At 42.2% G+C, this 14414-nt stretch overlaps 1 protein-coding gene across 1 annotated transcript; it reads left to right on the top strand.

The window, feature by feature from the left end:
• The first annotated feature begins 8240 nt into the window (after positions 1–8240).
• On the top strand, positions 8241–13734 carry LOC135706628 (uncharacterized protein K02A2.6-like). Its single transcript, XM_065228274.1, has 6 exons — positions 8241–9474; positions 10848–11339; positions 11402–11769; positions 12127–12927; positions 13027–13401; positions 13462–13734. The coding sequence occupies exons 1-6, from the start codon at positions 8241–8243 to the stop codon at positions 13732–13734; spliced, it is 3543 nt and encodes a 1180-aa protein (XP_065084346.1).
• The last annotated feature ends 680 nt before the right edge of the window (positions 13735–14414 follow it).

Below are 14414 nucleotides of genomic sequence, written 5' to 3'. Positions count from 1 at the left end.
GGAGTCCTTTTTGATTATATAGTACTTCACAATAAAGCGCCGGTTGAGTAGTGGTAAGCGGGATTACCTCTCACCCCAGCAGGCCTGGGTTCAATCCCAGTCGGCGCCACCGGGATGTTCTGATCACGCCTTCCTTCGGAAGGGAAGTAAAGCCGTTCTTCCCCGGTTCATGATTTGATGGGTCGATAGGTAGAATCCAGGTGTGGAAGCTGCCTCCCTGGCGTCGGTAGCATTTGTGCGCAACACGGAAAACAAAATCAAGAAAAAAAACTTTCCGATAGTTTTGGGAAGAATTTTAGTCCCCTCCAATTCTCTCTCTCTACTAGAGAGTCTTCTAAGGGAACTCAGAGGACAATCCCAAAGAAATGTGAAAATATGTTGCAAGTTATTTTGAGAAGCATTTCAGTAAAACTGTAGGGTAAACTGTGGGTGAATTCTGAAGCAACTCTTAAGGATTTTCAAGTAGCATTCTAAAGGAGTCTGGGAGGAGAATTCAAAATGAATTAACCCTACTACAAACTTAATTATGACACTACTCCTAATGATCAAATAGGGCCTAGAAAATCTCTTAAACGTTAGTCAATCATTCAATTATTAAAAAAAGAATTACAAGGGAAATTCTCACGGGATATCAATAATTGCAAGAAAATCTATATCAATAATAGCTAAATATAGCTGAAAAAAAAAAACGTTGCCGAATTTCAAACTGACGATATTTTTATGGTCATTCTTACGAGAATTCATAAGGATTTTGAAAGAATTGAATGAGATTTCTGAAAGTGTACGAAAGAGGAGATTTCACAGTCAGTTAAGATTATTATTTACTAAGACTTCTTAGTGACGTTTCAGAAGATTATGAAGACTACAAAAGTCTACAAAGAATGAGGTGTTCAAGGTTTAGAAATTACTTTAGATTCTCACTTCAATCATTTGAAAACCTTATCACCACATTGTTCAAACCCAATGTGGTGATAAGGTTTTCAAATGATTGAAGTGAGAATCTAAAGTAATTTCTAAACCTTGAACACCTCATTCTTTGTCAACCTTTGTAGTCTTCAAATGTTGTTCTATGTCATAATCTTCTGGAACGCTACTAAGAAGTCTTAGGAGATAATAGTCTAAACTCACTGTGAAATCTCCTCCTTATCAAAACGCTAGGGCATTGCTATTTTTTAGATCTAACTTTTAAGCATTGGTATCCCGAACTAAGAGAAAGTTAAGAATTTCGAGCTTGATGAATTATTCAAGATTTTAAATGAAACATTCGAGACAAAGGACTTAGAATATTCTTAAAGAATTCTAAATTTAAAATTAATTTTAAAATGTAGTATATTTAAATTTCAAATGCACAAGTACATGTAAAAAATGTATTTTAGGTTTAAATCAAATTCCCAGTTAATTCCCGGTTTTTCTCGATTGTATATAATTCCCGGTAAATTTTCACTTTGATGTGATATCAAAATTATTTTTTGCTGTGTAGATAATGACTAAAATATTTTCACCATGCCTCAGTTCACTACTTAAATACATTTTGTCGCTTCTTCGAGCTAAGAAACGGTTTCAATTGGATTTAATTAACACAAAACCACATTTTCAGGTTCAAAATGTATACATTTAAAAAATAACAACTTTTGAAAGTTGGGTTCAATTATACCACAATGTTTATGAACCGTTTCAGCACGAGTGTGAAAATACTGAGTATATTTTTAATTTACTACCACTAAATTACTGAAAACCAAAATGGAAGACGCTAAGTAGTGTGATAATTTTCATGTTACTTCACAATATTCTAAAATTTTACTAATTGTATGTGATCAAATGAGCCAAAATATGATAGTGAGCCAAAATACATCCATTACTCAAATCCCAATGCAAACTTCAAACTATTGCGCGACCTCTAAACCTTCATTATTATTTTCGATTTTTCTCACAGACTCATATTTTGGAAGTAAGAACTAAGATTGCATATATATGTTTTACATAATGAAGCACCCTAGTATCCACCACCTGTGCCAAGAAATCCAAATGCAATCGTAAATTTAGTGCAGCTCGTGTTTCCGATTTGTTGATACCGAACAAATCGAGCAACAAATGGACGGTATGGCAGAAAAATGCAAACTACGGTTAATATTGTTTGATATATAAACACATCGCGATTGTTTTCAGTTGTGTGATTCATTAACTGCTAACTTTAAGCCTAGAATAATATTTATTCCTTTTTGCAACGGATCTAACGGTTTGTATATTACACCTCTTGGCATTTGCCAATCGACGGGTACCATATGGAGCCATTTTTTTGTGATGCAAAAATAGACTAATGGGGTCTAATTAGTTAATAAATTGAATTAAGTTTGAGCTGGGGTCATTTGTACCAACCAGTGCAACGAGATAGCGCTGCAAATTTTAATTAAAGTTAAAAGTTTATTATTAATGGCAATCTCCTGCGCCTGATGAAGCGAAGGATGGAAGGTTATGCCATTTAGCTTTATGCCTGGATAGGGAGCATATGGCTTGCTGCCGTTACAGCGATTGGTGATGACATTATGCAACGGTGTACTATATAATAACAGGGTAATGTTTTTAATAGAACAATCCTGCACACGAAAGAGAACAGGAAATGGTGGTATTGAAACCCTGATTTAATCTACCTATGGTGAGAGTTCAACCCTTTTTACATATTGTAATTCCAACGCAGGTTTCTAAACACTTATATTGTTTTCCAAATCTCGGAGATCGTTTCCTATAAAACAAAACTACAATGCAAGAGTTCGGTTTTTTCTCTAATTCTCTAGATCGAAGACATTAAGTTTTCAGGATTTCAGAATTATAAAATTTCAAAGACGAGGATCAATTCTAAAAACTAGCCTACATTGTTTTTCTCTTTTTCTGTTACACTTCTTATACCGGCAGTCAATCATTTTGTTTTTATCTAAACGGAAATTTATTCAGATCAATGCAAGAAGCTTCCCCCAACAAACAATTTTAGCTGCAGTTCAGCTGCATAAATCAAATGTTTGCCGTAGAACCTAGTCTGCTATTAAATTGTTAATTGGGCAGGTTGCAATTAATGTCCGAAAAGTGTGTTTCTCGTAACCTTATTTACTTATTAATTCAGCTTGTACATATTAAACATTTCTTTTCGCTACAAACACAAATCTTCATTTGCAAACTATGATTGACCTTCACACACTGATCACATTTTGATGATCTACACAGAAAAAAAAATAATTTGTGTATGCACTTCAATCGTGTCAAAAATATGGTGCAATAATACTTGCCAAAAAGGACTTCTTTTTCGCATTTCAAGCTTTTTGCTCACATCATATTAGCTTATTACGTGCTCTCAACTTAGTGTTCTAAATGCACTTTCACAGTTATTAATTGAACGCTTTCGATGCCAATACCAATGCATGAATTTGTATATTGCGTGGCAAGCACAATGCTACTCTATGCCCAGCGAAGTCGAGAAAATTTCCAACCCAAAGGATTCCCTAGGCCGGACCAGAAATCGAACCCGCCGCCTCCGGCTTGGTTCGAAAGGACAAGATTATCATTAATACAGTGCATGAACTGACAGTACGCTGCTTTTACTGCATTTGTTTATTTTTGTGACCATTAAAAATTACATGAGATTTTCGACATGATTGAAGTGCATCCTCTTGGATGTAATATTAAAATTTGTTTTCTGCTGATCATCAGCTTTTCTCTTGAAAACGAATAAATCTTAAATCAACATTTTCATCTGTTTCTATCTAACGGCGCCGGTGGTGTAGTGGTAAGCGTGATTACCTCTCACCCCAGCAGGCCTGGGTTCAATCCTAGTCGGCGCCGCTGGGATGTTCTGAGGCATAACATCTCTGATCACGCCTTCCTTCGGATGGAAAGTAAAGCCGTTGGTCCCCGGTTCATGAGTTGATGGGTCGATAGGTAGGGTCCAGGTGTGGGAGCTGCCTTCCTGGCACGTCGGTAGCATTGGTGCTCAGCACGGAAAACAAGCTCGACAGAAAAAAAAAACAAACCAAAGGAAAAAAAATATGTTTCTATCTATGCCATCTACATCCATCAACTCCAACGTCACTACATCTACTTTCTCCCATTCCCATCTTTTCCCATCGCACGAACAAAACAACAAAGGGAAAAGTTTTGAAAAGGAGTGCTTGATTTGCTCGAGAATTAAGTCTGATGTGTTACACGGATAGAAATCTCCTTATACCTTTTGGCAAATTTATATTGCTGATTATTCATAAAATGTATAAGTCAACTAATAAGCAGACGCCTTCTAAAAAGTTTGATGAAGATCATGTGTCAAATGAAATGTATAAGCGGTCAACCATACCTTTAATGCATTCTTATAGGACCTATGTGGTTTGTCTTATGGAATGCATAAGGCTGATGTTTTGGCCAAAATGTATAAGTGAAACACATGAAGAAAATAATTGATTTTCGCTTCGTTTAGTTTTCTAATACAGAAAGTTAATCAAACCTTTTCTGAAGTTTCTCGATTGTTTATTCGTGAAGTTGTAGAGATGAACCAGCCTAAGGCTGAAAGTCTCAGAGTTGGTTGGAAATGCTAACATGAAGTTTTAGTGTGATGATTTATTAGCTAGAGAATGATCTTTAGAAGAGGGTAGGTGGATAGTTCCGTTAGAGCACGGCAGTATGAAAATTGAATAGAAGTTGAAAATGAGCGAAGGGCCATTAATGCGACAGTTTTTTGAAGAAAGTCTCGTTAATAAAGGGAAAAAAAAATATTCGTGGAGAGCGCTGTAGGTATTGCGCGTTTCACACAAAATTGGACTAATAAGCGCCTTTTCACTTATTAAGTGTGATAAAACTGCAAGTTTACGTGCACTTATTCCTTATGATGCTAGCAATAAGTGCTCCGAAGACATCAAAACGATTTGATGGAAACGTGCAATTTTATCACACTTTTTGCAGGGACAGTCCAGTTTCAGATGCAATCAGCAATAAATCGCTTAGATATAAGGTAAGCAACTATATGTCTCGTGGAAGTGGAAAATCTCTAAGCCATTACATTACAGTTTCAATCCAGGATGCCTGCTAGTAGAAATGATGGAAAAGTAGTTCCGTCAGTGCAAAATGTTCTTCCTATGAGCATGAGCATGAGCATGATTGACCTCCAACGGTTGCTACTCTGTTATTGCCAGACCAGCTGTAATTACACAGATAACCAATAGACGATGCTTGGGGCTAGCAATCATCCTCAATGTGTAAAAACTGGTGATCTCGAATTAGGCAATACCAGCGCCAGCCGCGCCTGAACGCAGGTCAAGAAAGGAATGGGTAGGAATGTGTTGACGTGACACTCGCTTTGATGGAAGCCGAGGAGTCCTCTGCACTTCCACGAGGAATCACAGGGATGTTGGGTAAGAGGGTTGGGTTAGCAGCAGGGTTCGTTTTGGTAAACGATAAGCTGAATTGATGTCCTAACGATCGTATAACGCGAAGGAGCTTGGGATTGAACCCACGGTCTTCTGCTCAGTAAGCAAACACGTTGGCCACTAGGCAGACGAGCTCCTTTTTAATCATTGAGGAATCTTGAGTGTGGATGGGCTTGAGATTAGACTCATGATGTTCTGCTCAGTAAGCAAAAACGATTGCTCTAAGGTCACCGCGCCTCTCATATCACATTATAGCGTTACTCAAGTTTTATAACTATTCAAATCCGGCACCGAGGACAACGAAAAGTTTTACAAAATACACGATAAACAAGCGATCTTACCATGCATTTTTAATATGAAAGGATCTGGGACCGCGTTTTTCTCCTCAGCAAGCCACTGCAACCGACGATCTTTGAAATCCTAAAACTAAAAGCTACGAGAGAGTACTTAGGCCTTCATTAAGATCCACTTTCACGCGACGTTCAATGTTTCGATTTTCTCTTTACGCATGGTTCAAATAATCATAACAAGCTATGACCGACGTGACGATTGTTTAAGACCTGGTTAAACAAGCTATTCAAATGAAATTACGTTCTCGAATTTCACTTGGAATGTAATGAACAACAGAAATACGCGATAATTCATATTTTCAGCGGTTGATGTTTAATTTTAAATATACTAACGGTGCTGCCTACGACTACGACGGCGATTACGACAGCGACTACAACGGCGTACGACAACGACAACAGAGAATTTGTAACTTACCATTTGTCTAGGATAATCACCTTTGCCCGGCACCTCCACTGGTTCTTCATGTCCGCTATCTGTCACTGTTTGCAAAATATCGAATAGCAATTACCTTTGTTGTGATACTTCCTGTATTGCCATGGATATCTGGGAGGAGGTTCGCATCTAGTGCTTTCCCCAGGAACCGTTCACGGCCACCAGTTACCGCCCGTCAAGACTTGGGCATATCCAGCGAGACATCCTTCAGCTAACTCACAATCTCCGACACTCAATGTAATACGCAGGCACACTTACGCTAGTTACAAAAAAAAAACACCCGTGCAAAGATCCAATAAACGTCACTCTTGCGAAAGCACACCCGTCGTCGTCGAACGGCAAAAAAGGAATCGGTGGGCAATTTTGTGATACTGATTTCCAAAATCAAACGGAAATGCAGAGTGCCAGCGCTAATCCGGCAAATGCAGCCGAAAACTATGAAAGCGAATGCACGCACAAAACAGAGAACACACTTAATACACAACCGTATCCAAAGGCGTTCGAAACTCGACTCCTCAAAATGTTCTTCCTATCAGTTGATGATTAAGACCTCGAGTGAAATCATTTGAAGCGTGACCTCGGGAATGATGGCTGGGAGTTACGGAAAGATCTGGGAGATGCTGTTCGCTGGAGTGAAGAATTCGTAAGTATTCGAACTGGAGTCGATATTGGCAATGGAAGTGAATTGAAAATTTAATTTACGAATATTTCAGCGAAGATGATCCACACAAAACATCAGAAAAACTACTACTTAGATTCCAGTTGTAAAGTGAAATATTAGCGAGATCTGATTCAGACGTCTACGAAACCGGAATCACAAATGTGCTTCGTTTGTGCCGGATTCATGATTCATATTGTAACGCAGGATTTAAAATACTAAAAATCTTTACCTTTTTATTGTAGAATTCAACCCACAGACGGCGGAGGTAGTGACGAAAGCTGGCGGTCAAGAGCTTGTTGAAATCGCATTCTTGCTCATTTTGAATGGCCGTGCCTTGAGTGTTGAGAGGCCCCCACCGATTTCACCACCACGGCAAGAAAAAAATACTCAAAATTAAGTTTAAAAAAACTCAACGTTGGGTTCTATCATTTGAGGTCCGCCGTTGAGTGAATCAGAAAAGCGGCGTTGGTTAAAATTTACTCAACTGTTGAGTAATAATAAATGAACTCAAATATAAGTTTATTTTCATTGAGGTTGCTCTTATGCTCCTTTAACCTTTTCAGATTTACAAGCGTTGATAGACGACTGGTCAACACACGGGCCCCGTAATCTCAACGTCCATGGTTCGGTTCCAGTCTGCTCCGTTTTATTATTTTTTTGTCAAATTGGTCAACGATCAGGATTACTCAAAATTGAGTTTTCTTCTTTAACTTAATTTTACCTAGCCCCACGGAAGCCACGTGATGAGTGAAAGGAACTCAATTTTGGGTACTTTTTTCTTACCGTGCAGGGCTCATCAGCTGACAGGTGTCAGCCTGACAGCTGCCAGCACGAACGTTGGGGACCGGACCGAGAGACGACGTCATCATGATCATTATATAATCATAGAGATAACTCTAAGACCACTGGGTCCCGAAGAAAATCATTATTATTTTTGGCTCACTCAGTACCAGAACAACGGTCCCAAGCAGTCCCAAGCTATTTCACTCACCCCTGCATGTTCTGCATGAATCCACACACCCCTGATGTTATCTGTCAAACTTTCATAGCGAATCAAAACAAACATAGTGTAGTAATAGAATTTCAACTAGAATAGGGTACGTTAATCGTTTGCTTGGGACCAATAGGCTATTAAAGTGGTGAGCCAATTTAAAATCGTTAGTTTCGTATTGATTGTTGATATAATTGCGATAGCAAAGTGATTCACACGTTTGAAATAGTTCTTTTATTACAATAAAGTTATGTTTTAATTTATTCGTGAATCGCGCGCGTACATTCATTACAAACCTATATCGCAACAGTGGCGACGAGGTGTAGGAGTTTTTCGTGCGGAAAATTGCGCGTTTGTCCGGTGTTTTCGCGGATTAGAAGACCGGGGATAAAGTTTGGTAGCGATGGTGGAGCCACAGCCGACCAACATTACAGAGGCGTTGGTGCAGATCCTGAACAATCAGCAGGCATTGATGCGGCAAATCTCCCAGCAGTTGGCCACTACTCAGCTCACCGTGAACAACCTATCCCGCGACGAATCGGTGCTGGACTCCCTCTCTAGCAACATGGCGGAGTTCGTCTACGACAAAGACAATGGGCACACATTTGACGCATGGTTTTCCCGCTACATCGACCTTTTCGACAAAGATGCCGGCAAGCTGGATGACGCTGCAAAAGTGCGACTACTCCTGCGGAAATTAAGCCCACCCGATCATGAGCGGTACAACAGCTTCATTCTTCCGAAGCTCGCTCGAGAGTTTACTTTTGCTGCTACGGTGGAAAAATTAAAATCGTTGTTCGGTGCCACAGTGTCAACGTTCCGGCGGCGATACAACTGCTTGCAGACCACCAAGGAGGACAGCGATGATTACCTGGCGTACTCCTGCAAGGTAAACAAAACCTGCGTAGACTTGAAATTATCGGAGTTGACAGAGGAACAGTTTAAGTGCCTCATTTACGTGTGTGGCCTTAAATCCAAGCAAGAGGCGGAGATTCGGATGCGCCTCATCAACAAGCTAAATGAATCGGCGGACCTGACCCTACAGCAGATTGTGGAACAGTGTAACAGCTTGGTCAACCTGAAGCAGGACACAGTGATGGTTGAAAGTTGTTCTTCAACGGTGAAAGCTGTCGCGTACTCCAAGCGAACAACGTCGAAGCGTCAGTCACCTTCGGATTGCAGCAACAACCGGGAACAACCCAAGACACCCTGCTGGTCATGCGGGGGCATGCACTACAATAAGGATTGCCGGTTCAGAGATCACAGGTGCAACGAATGTGGAAAGTACGGGCACCGTGAGGGCTATTGTGCCTGCTTCTCGTCGAAATCATCGAACAACGCTGTCAATCGCTCGGATAACAAGAAGAAAAGGCGACAGTCGTTGTCGAAGATAGTAACCGTCCGAAGCATCGGTCAGCGGCGGAAATTCGCCGAAATCCAACTCAACAACGTTCCGCTTTGTCTTCAGTTGGACACAGGTTCCGACATCTCAATAATTTCGCACCGATCGTGGGCCAGAATCGGTCGACCAAAAGTAAAACCAGCAATTTGCAGCGCTAAAACAGCATCAGGGGAACCGCTTGAACTGGTTGCGGAATTGGAGTGCAATATAACCCTCAACGGCATCATACGGGAGGGTAAGTGTTTCGTTGCTTCTCCTAACGTTCATTTTGACATTCTAGGCATAAAGGGTGATACGGTCAAAATTTGGTCAATATCAACTTGACGTATTTCTTTCAATTTTGCATTTAAAAAACCTGAACACCCCTCATTTTGAAGGTGTGTGTGTAGAATGTTGCTCCTATTTTGATTTTGGAATTCACTCTTCAGTTGTCAAAATGTCGTCCAAGCAAGAAGAGCAGCGTATCAAAATTTTGCTCGCGCATCGCGAAAATCCGAGCTACTCGCACGCAAAGTTGGCAAAATTGCTAAAAGTTGCCAAATCAACCGTTACAAATGTAATTAAAGTGTTTGGGGAACGTTTGTCGACAGCCAGGAAGTCTGGATCCGGGGGAAATCGAAAACCGGAAGCCGCTGAGACGACAAAGAGAGTTGCCGGTAGTTTCAAGCGAAACCCTAACGTCTCTCTCCGAGATGCCGCAAATAAGCTGGGTGTATCGTCTACAACCGTGCATCGAGCCAAAAAACGAGCCGGACTATCGACTTACAAGAAGGTAGTGACTCCAAATCGCGATGATAAACAAAATACGACGGCCAAAGCGCGATCCCGGAGGCTGTACACGACGATGCTGACGAAGTTTGACTGCGTGGTAATGGACGACGAAACCTACGTCAAAGCCGACTACAAGCAGCTTCCGGGACAAGAGTTTTATACGGCAAAAGGAAGGGGAAAGGTAGCAGATGTTTTCAAGCACATGAAACTGTCAAAGTTCGCAAAGAAATATCTGGTTTGGCAAGCCATCTGTACCTGTGGCTTGAAAAGCAGCATTTTCATAGCTTCCGGGACTGTCAACCAAGAAATTTACGTGAAAGAGTGTTTGAATAAACGTCTGCTGCCTTTCCTGAAGAAACACGGTTGTTCCGTACTGTTTTGGCCGGATTTGGCATCTTGCCATTACGGTAAAAAGGCCATGGAGTGGTACGCCGCCAACAACGTGCAGGTGGTTCCCAAGGACAAGAACCCTCCCAACACGCCAGAGCTCCGCCCAATTGAGAAATACTGGGCTATTGTCAAGCGGAACCTAAAGAAGACCAAAAAAACTACTAAGGGCGAGCAGCAGTTCAAGGAAAACTGGCTTTCTGCGGCGAAGAAGGTGGACAAGGTGGCTGTACAAAATCTGATGGCAGGGGTCAAGCGTAAGGCCCGGCAATTCGGATTTGGAAAAGCGGAAGCCTAACTGAATATTTTTCCTGAATTTTATACTAATTGAACTTGAAAAAGAAATTTAATTTGATTTTTTAAATAAACGATTTCACCGATTTCCACGCGTTTTCCCTTGACCAAATTTTGACCGTATCAACCTTTAGACTGGATGGAATTGTTCGATAGCGTCGTACTGCAATCAAGTGACTACACAGGCAAATCAACGTGTAGCGACCCTTCAAGCGCAGTTTCCTGAGGTGTTCTCCAGTGAGATAGGTCTGTGCAACAAGACTCCCGTCAAACTGGTCCTCAAAGGTAACCCCAAGCCGGTGTTCAGACCAAAACGACCGGTGGCTTACTCCATGGAGCATGTTGTGGAGGAGGAGATTTTTCGCCTGCAAAACCTTGGCATCCTGATGAAAGTGGATTTCAGCGACTGGGCGGCACCGATTGTCGTGGTTCGGAAGCCAAATGGAACCGTCCGTATCTGCGCCGACTTTTCGACTGGTCTAAATAGCGTTCTGGAACCAAACCAGTATCCATTGCCTTTGCCCGAGGATATTTTTGCGAAGATGGCAAACTGTCGGATTTTCAGTCACATTGACTTGTCCGACGCGTACCTGCAGGTAGAGGTGGATCAAGCCAACCAACCGCTACTAACCATAAACACCCACAAAGGCCTCTTTCAATTTACGCGCTTGTCACCCGGTATCAAGTAAGCTCCGGGTGCCTTTCAACAGCGGATGGACACAATGCTGGTCTCAACTGTACTGTTGGCCACCTCGATGACATATTGGTCGGGGGCCGTAATGAAGAAGAGCATCAGCACAATCTGCAGCTAACTCTCGCGCGGCTCAAGGAGTATGGGTTCACCGTACGCATCGAAAAGTGTAGCTTCGGCATGCAGCAGGTCAAGTATCTGGGACAAATCCTGGATGGCAACGGAATCAGGCCGGATCCCGAGAAAATTGCTTCGATCGTCAGCATGCCTCCACCACACGAAGTTTCGACGCTTCGCTCCTACTTGGGTGCCGTAAACTATTACGGCAAATACGTCAAAGAGATGCGCACTCTACGACATCCAATGGATCAGCTGCTGAAGGCTGGAGTAAAATTCGAATGGTCACCGGCGAGTCAAGCATCTTTCGATCGTTTTCGAGAGATTCTTCAGTCACCGTTACTGCTGACCCACTACAATCCCATGTTGGGCATCATTGTTTTGGCGGACGCATCTGCATTTGGACTGGGAGCATGAATTGCTCACCAGCTTCCCGACGGGACTATTAAAGCCATTTGTCACGTGTCCCGTAGTTTAACGACAGCCGAAACCAACTACAGTCAGGTCGAGAAGGAAGGATTGGCTATCGTATTCGCTGTAACCCGTTTTCATCGAATGTTATTCGGTCGAAAATTCATCCTCGAGACAGACCATAAACCGCTACTCGCTATTTTTGGGTCAAAAAAGGGGATTCCTACGTATACGGCCAATCGACTACAAAGATGTGCATTGACGTTGCTCCTCTACGATTTCGACATTCGCTACATTTCAACGGAAAGCTTCGGGCATGCGGATGTTTTGTCCCGTTTGATCAACCGACACATTCGCCCGGACGAAGAGATCGTTATCGCCAATCTCGAAATGGAGAACTCGATCAGAAGCATTATCAACGAGTCCCTAGAGGTATTTCCGCTATCGTTCAAGATGATTCAAGCGGAAACCAGATCCGATGACACACTACAGCAAGTTATTCGATTCGTCAATAGTAAGTGGCCGCCTAAAAAGAAAGATCTCTCCGACCCTCAAGTCGAACAGTTCTATTTACGACGCGACTCGCTCAACGTCGTAGCCGATTGCGTGATGTATGGAGAACGTTTGGTTATTCCACCAATGTTTCGGAAACGGGTGCTCCAACAGCTACATAAAGGTCACCCAGGTGTGGAACGAATGCGATCGATCGCCCGAAAGTACGTATATTGGCCTCATGTCGACGAAGATATCGCCAAGCTCGTCCAAACCTGCAATGAATGTTCCAGTGTAGCAAAAACTGACCGGAAGATAAATCTCGAATCATGGCCAGCCCCAGAAAAACCGTGGCAGCGTATACATCTGGACTATGCTGGTCCTATAAATGGATGGTACTACTTCATTTTGGTGGATTCCTTCAGCAAATGGCCAGAAGTAGTGCGAACCAAGGAGATCACCACTTCAGCAACCGTGCGAATCCTTCGTGGAATCTTCGCCAGGTTTGGAGCTCCAGAAACGCTGGTAAGTGACAATGGGCCACAATTTACCAGTGACGCTTTTGAATCCTATTGTGACAAAAATGCTACTCTCCACCTGAAAACTGCACCTTTCCACCCGCAGTCTAACGGCCTCGCGGAAAGGTTTGTAGACACGTTTAAAAGGTCGCTCAAGAAAATCACCGCAGGGAGGGAAACGTTGCGTGAAGCCATCGACACTTTTCTCCAATGCTATCGATCTACACCATGTCGCACCGCACCTGATGGAAAATCTCCTGCTGAACTCTTGGTTGGTAGACCAGTTCGAACATCGCTGGACCTGCTACGTCCACCAACACAGTTCCATAAGATCAAGAATTCGAAGCAAGAAGAACAATTCAACCAAAAGCATGGCACGAAAGCGAGAATCTACATTCCTCAGGATCTCGTCTGGACCAAGGTGTTCCGGAATAACAAGTGGAGCTGGGATGCAGGAACAGTAGTGGAACGCCTAGGGAAAGTAATGTATAACATTTGGCTACCAACAAAGCAAATCCTCATAAGATCGCATTGCAACCAGATGAGAACTCGCTATCAATCCGATGAGCAACAACTAAAAACACAAACACCAGCAGAATCCCAACTTCCTCTGAGCGTCCTGTTGGACAGTTGCGGTCTATCTACGACATCGTCTCCGGAAGCAGAAAACCTTCCGGATTCGCCAGCACAACCTCAGCGGCCAACTCAACGTAGCAACCAACGCCGTCCCTTAAGCAATCAACAGCAACAACCGATTCCTACACGCCAGTCTACGAGGCTTCGTAGGCCGCCCGTGAGGTATGAACCTTACTAACTCTTCTAAAAGGGGGGAGGTGTTGAGAGGCCCCCACCGATTTCACCACCAGGGTTCATCAGCTGACAGGTGTCAGCCTGACAGCTGCCAGCACGAACGTTGGGGACCGGACCGAGAGACGGCGTCATCATGATCATTATATAATTGCGATAGCAAAGTGATTCACACGTTTTGTAATTGTTCTTTTATTACAATAAAGTTATGTTTTAATTTATTCGTGAATCGCGCGCGTACATTCATTACAAACCTATATCGCAACATTGAGGGACATTAATTAATTGTTAAAAACAATGTCCAGTCCTAGGTACTTTTACTGCTTTTACTTTATGTTTATAGATATTATGCTGTCGAAAATCGTAAAATTGAATTTATTTGATTTTAGTTCTGTTGTTTTTTGTTCCCGGAGATGCACAAGCTTAAGCAATACTAAAGTAAATTAGCGGAGAAGACACAACATCTTGACATCGTGAAATGCTGGGAAACATCAGTGGTGCTAATCTGTTCCTATCAGTGTATGTAGTCGAAACAGTAGCCGTTTATCACACAGGATGGTTGATCTGGAACCACAATCGGGAAGATTGTTAAATATTATGTATATTGCATTAAATGTTCCTTGTTTTTGTTTTCTTGTGACGAATAATAACAGTGAGATCTCAAACCATGATAAAGGGAATGCAATT

This window comes from Ochlerotatus camptorhynchus, unplaced genomic scaffold, assembly GCF_037179485.1.
Source record: "Ochlerotatus camptorhynchus isolate MF236.1 unplaced genomic scaffold, CSIRO-AGI_Acam_v1.1 ptg000284l, whole genome shotgun sequence".
Classification (NCBI taxonomy): domain Eukaryota; kingdom Metazoa; phylum Arthropoda; class Insecta; order Diptera; family Culicidae; genus Ochlerotatus; species Ochlerotatus camptorhynchus.
The sequence above is the reverse complement of the archived record's forward strand: the minus strand, read 5'-3'. Positions and strand labels throughout refer to the sequence as shown.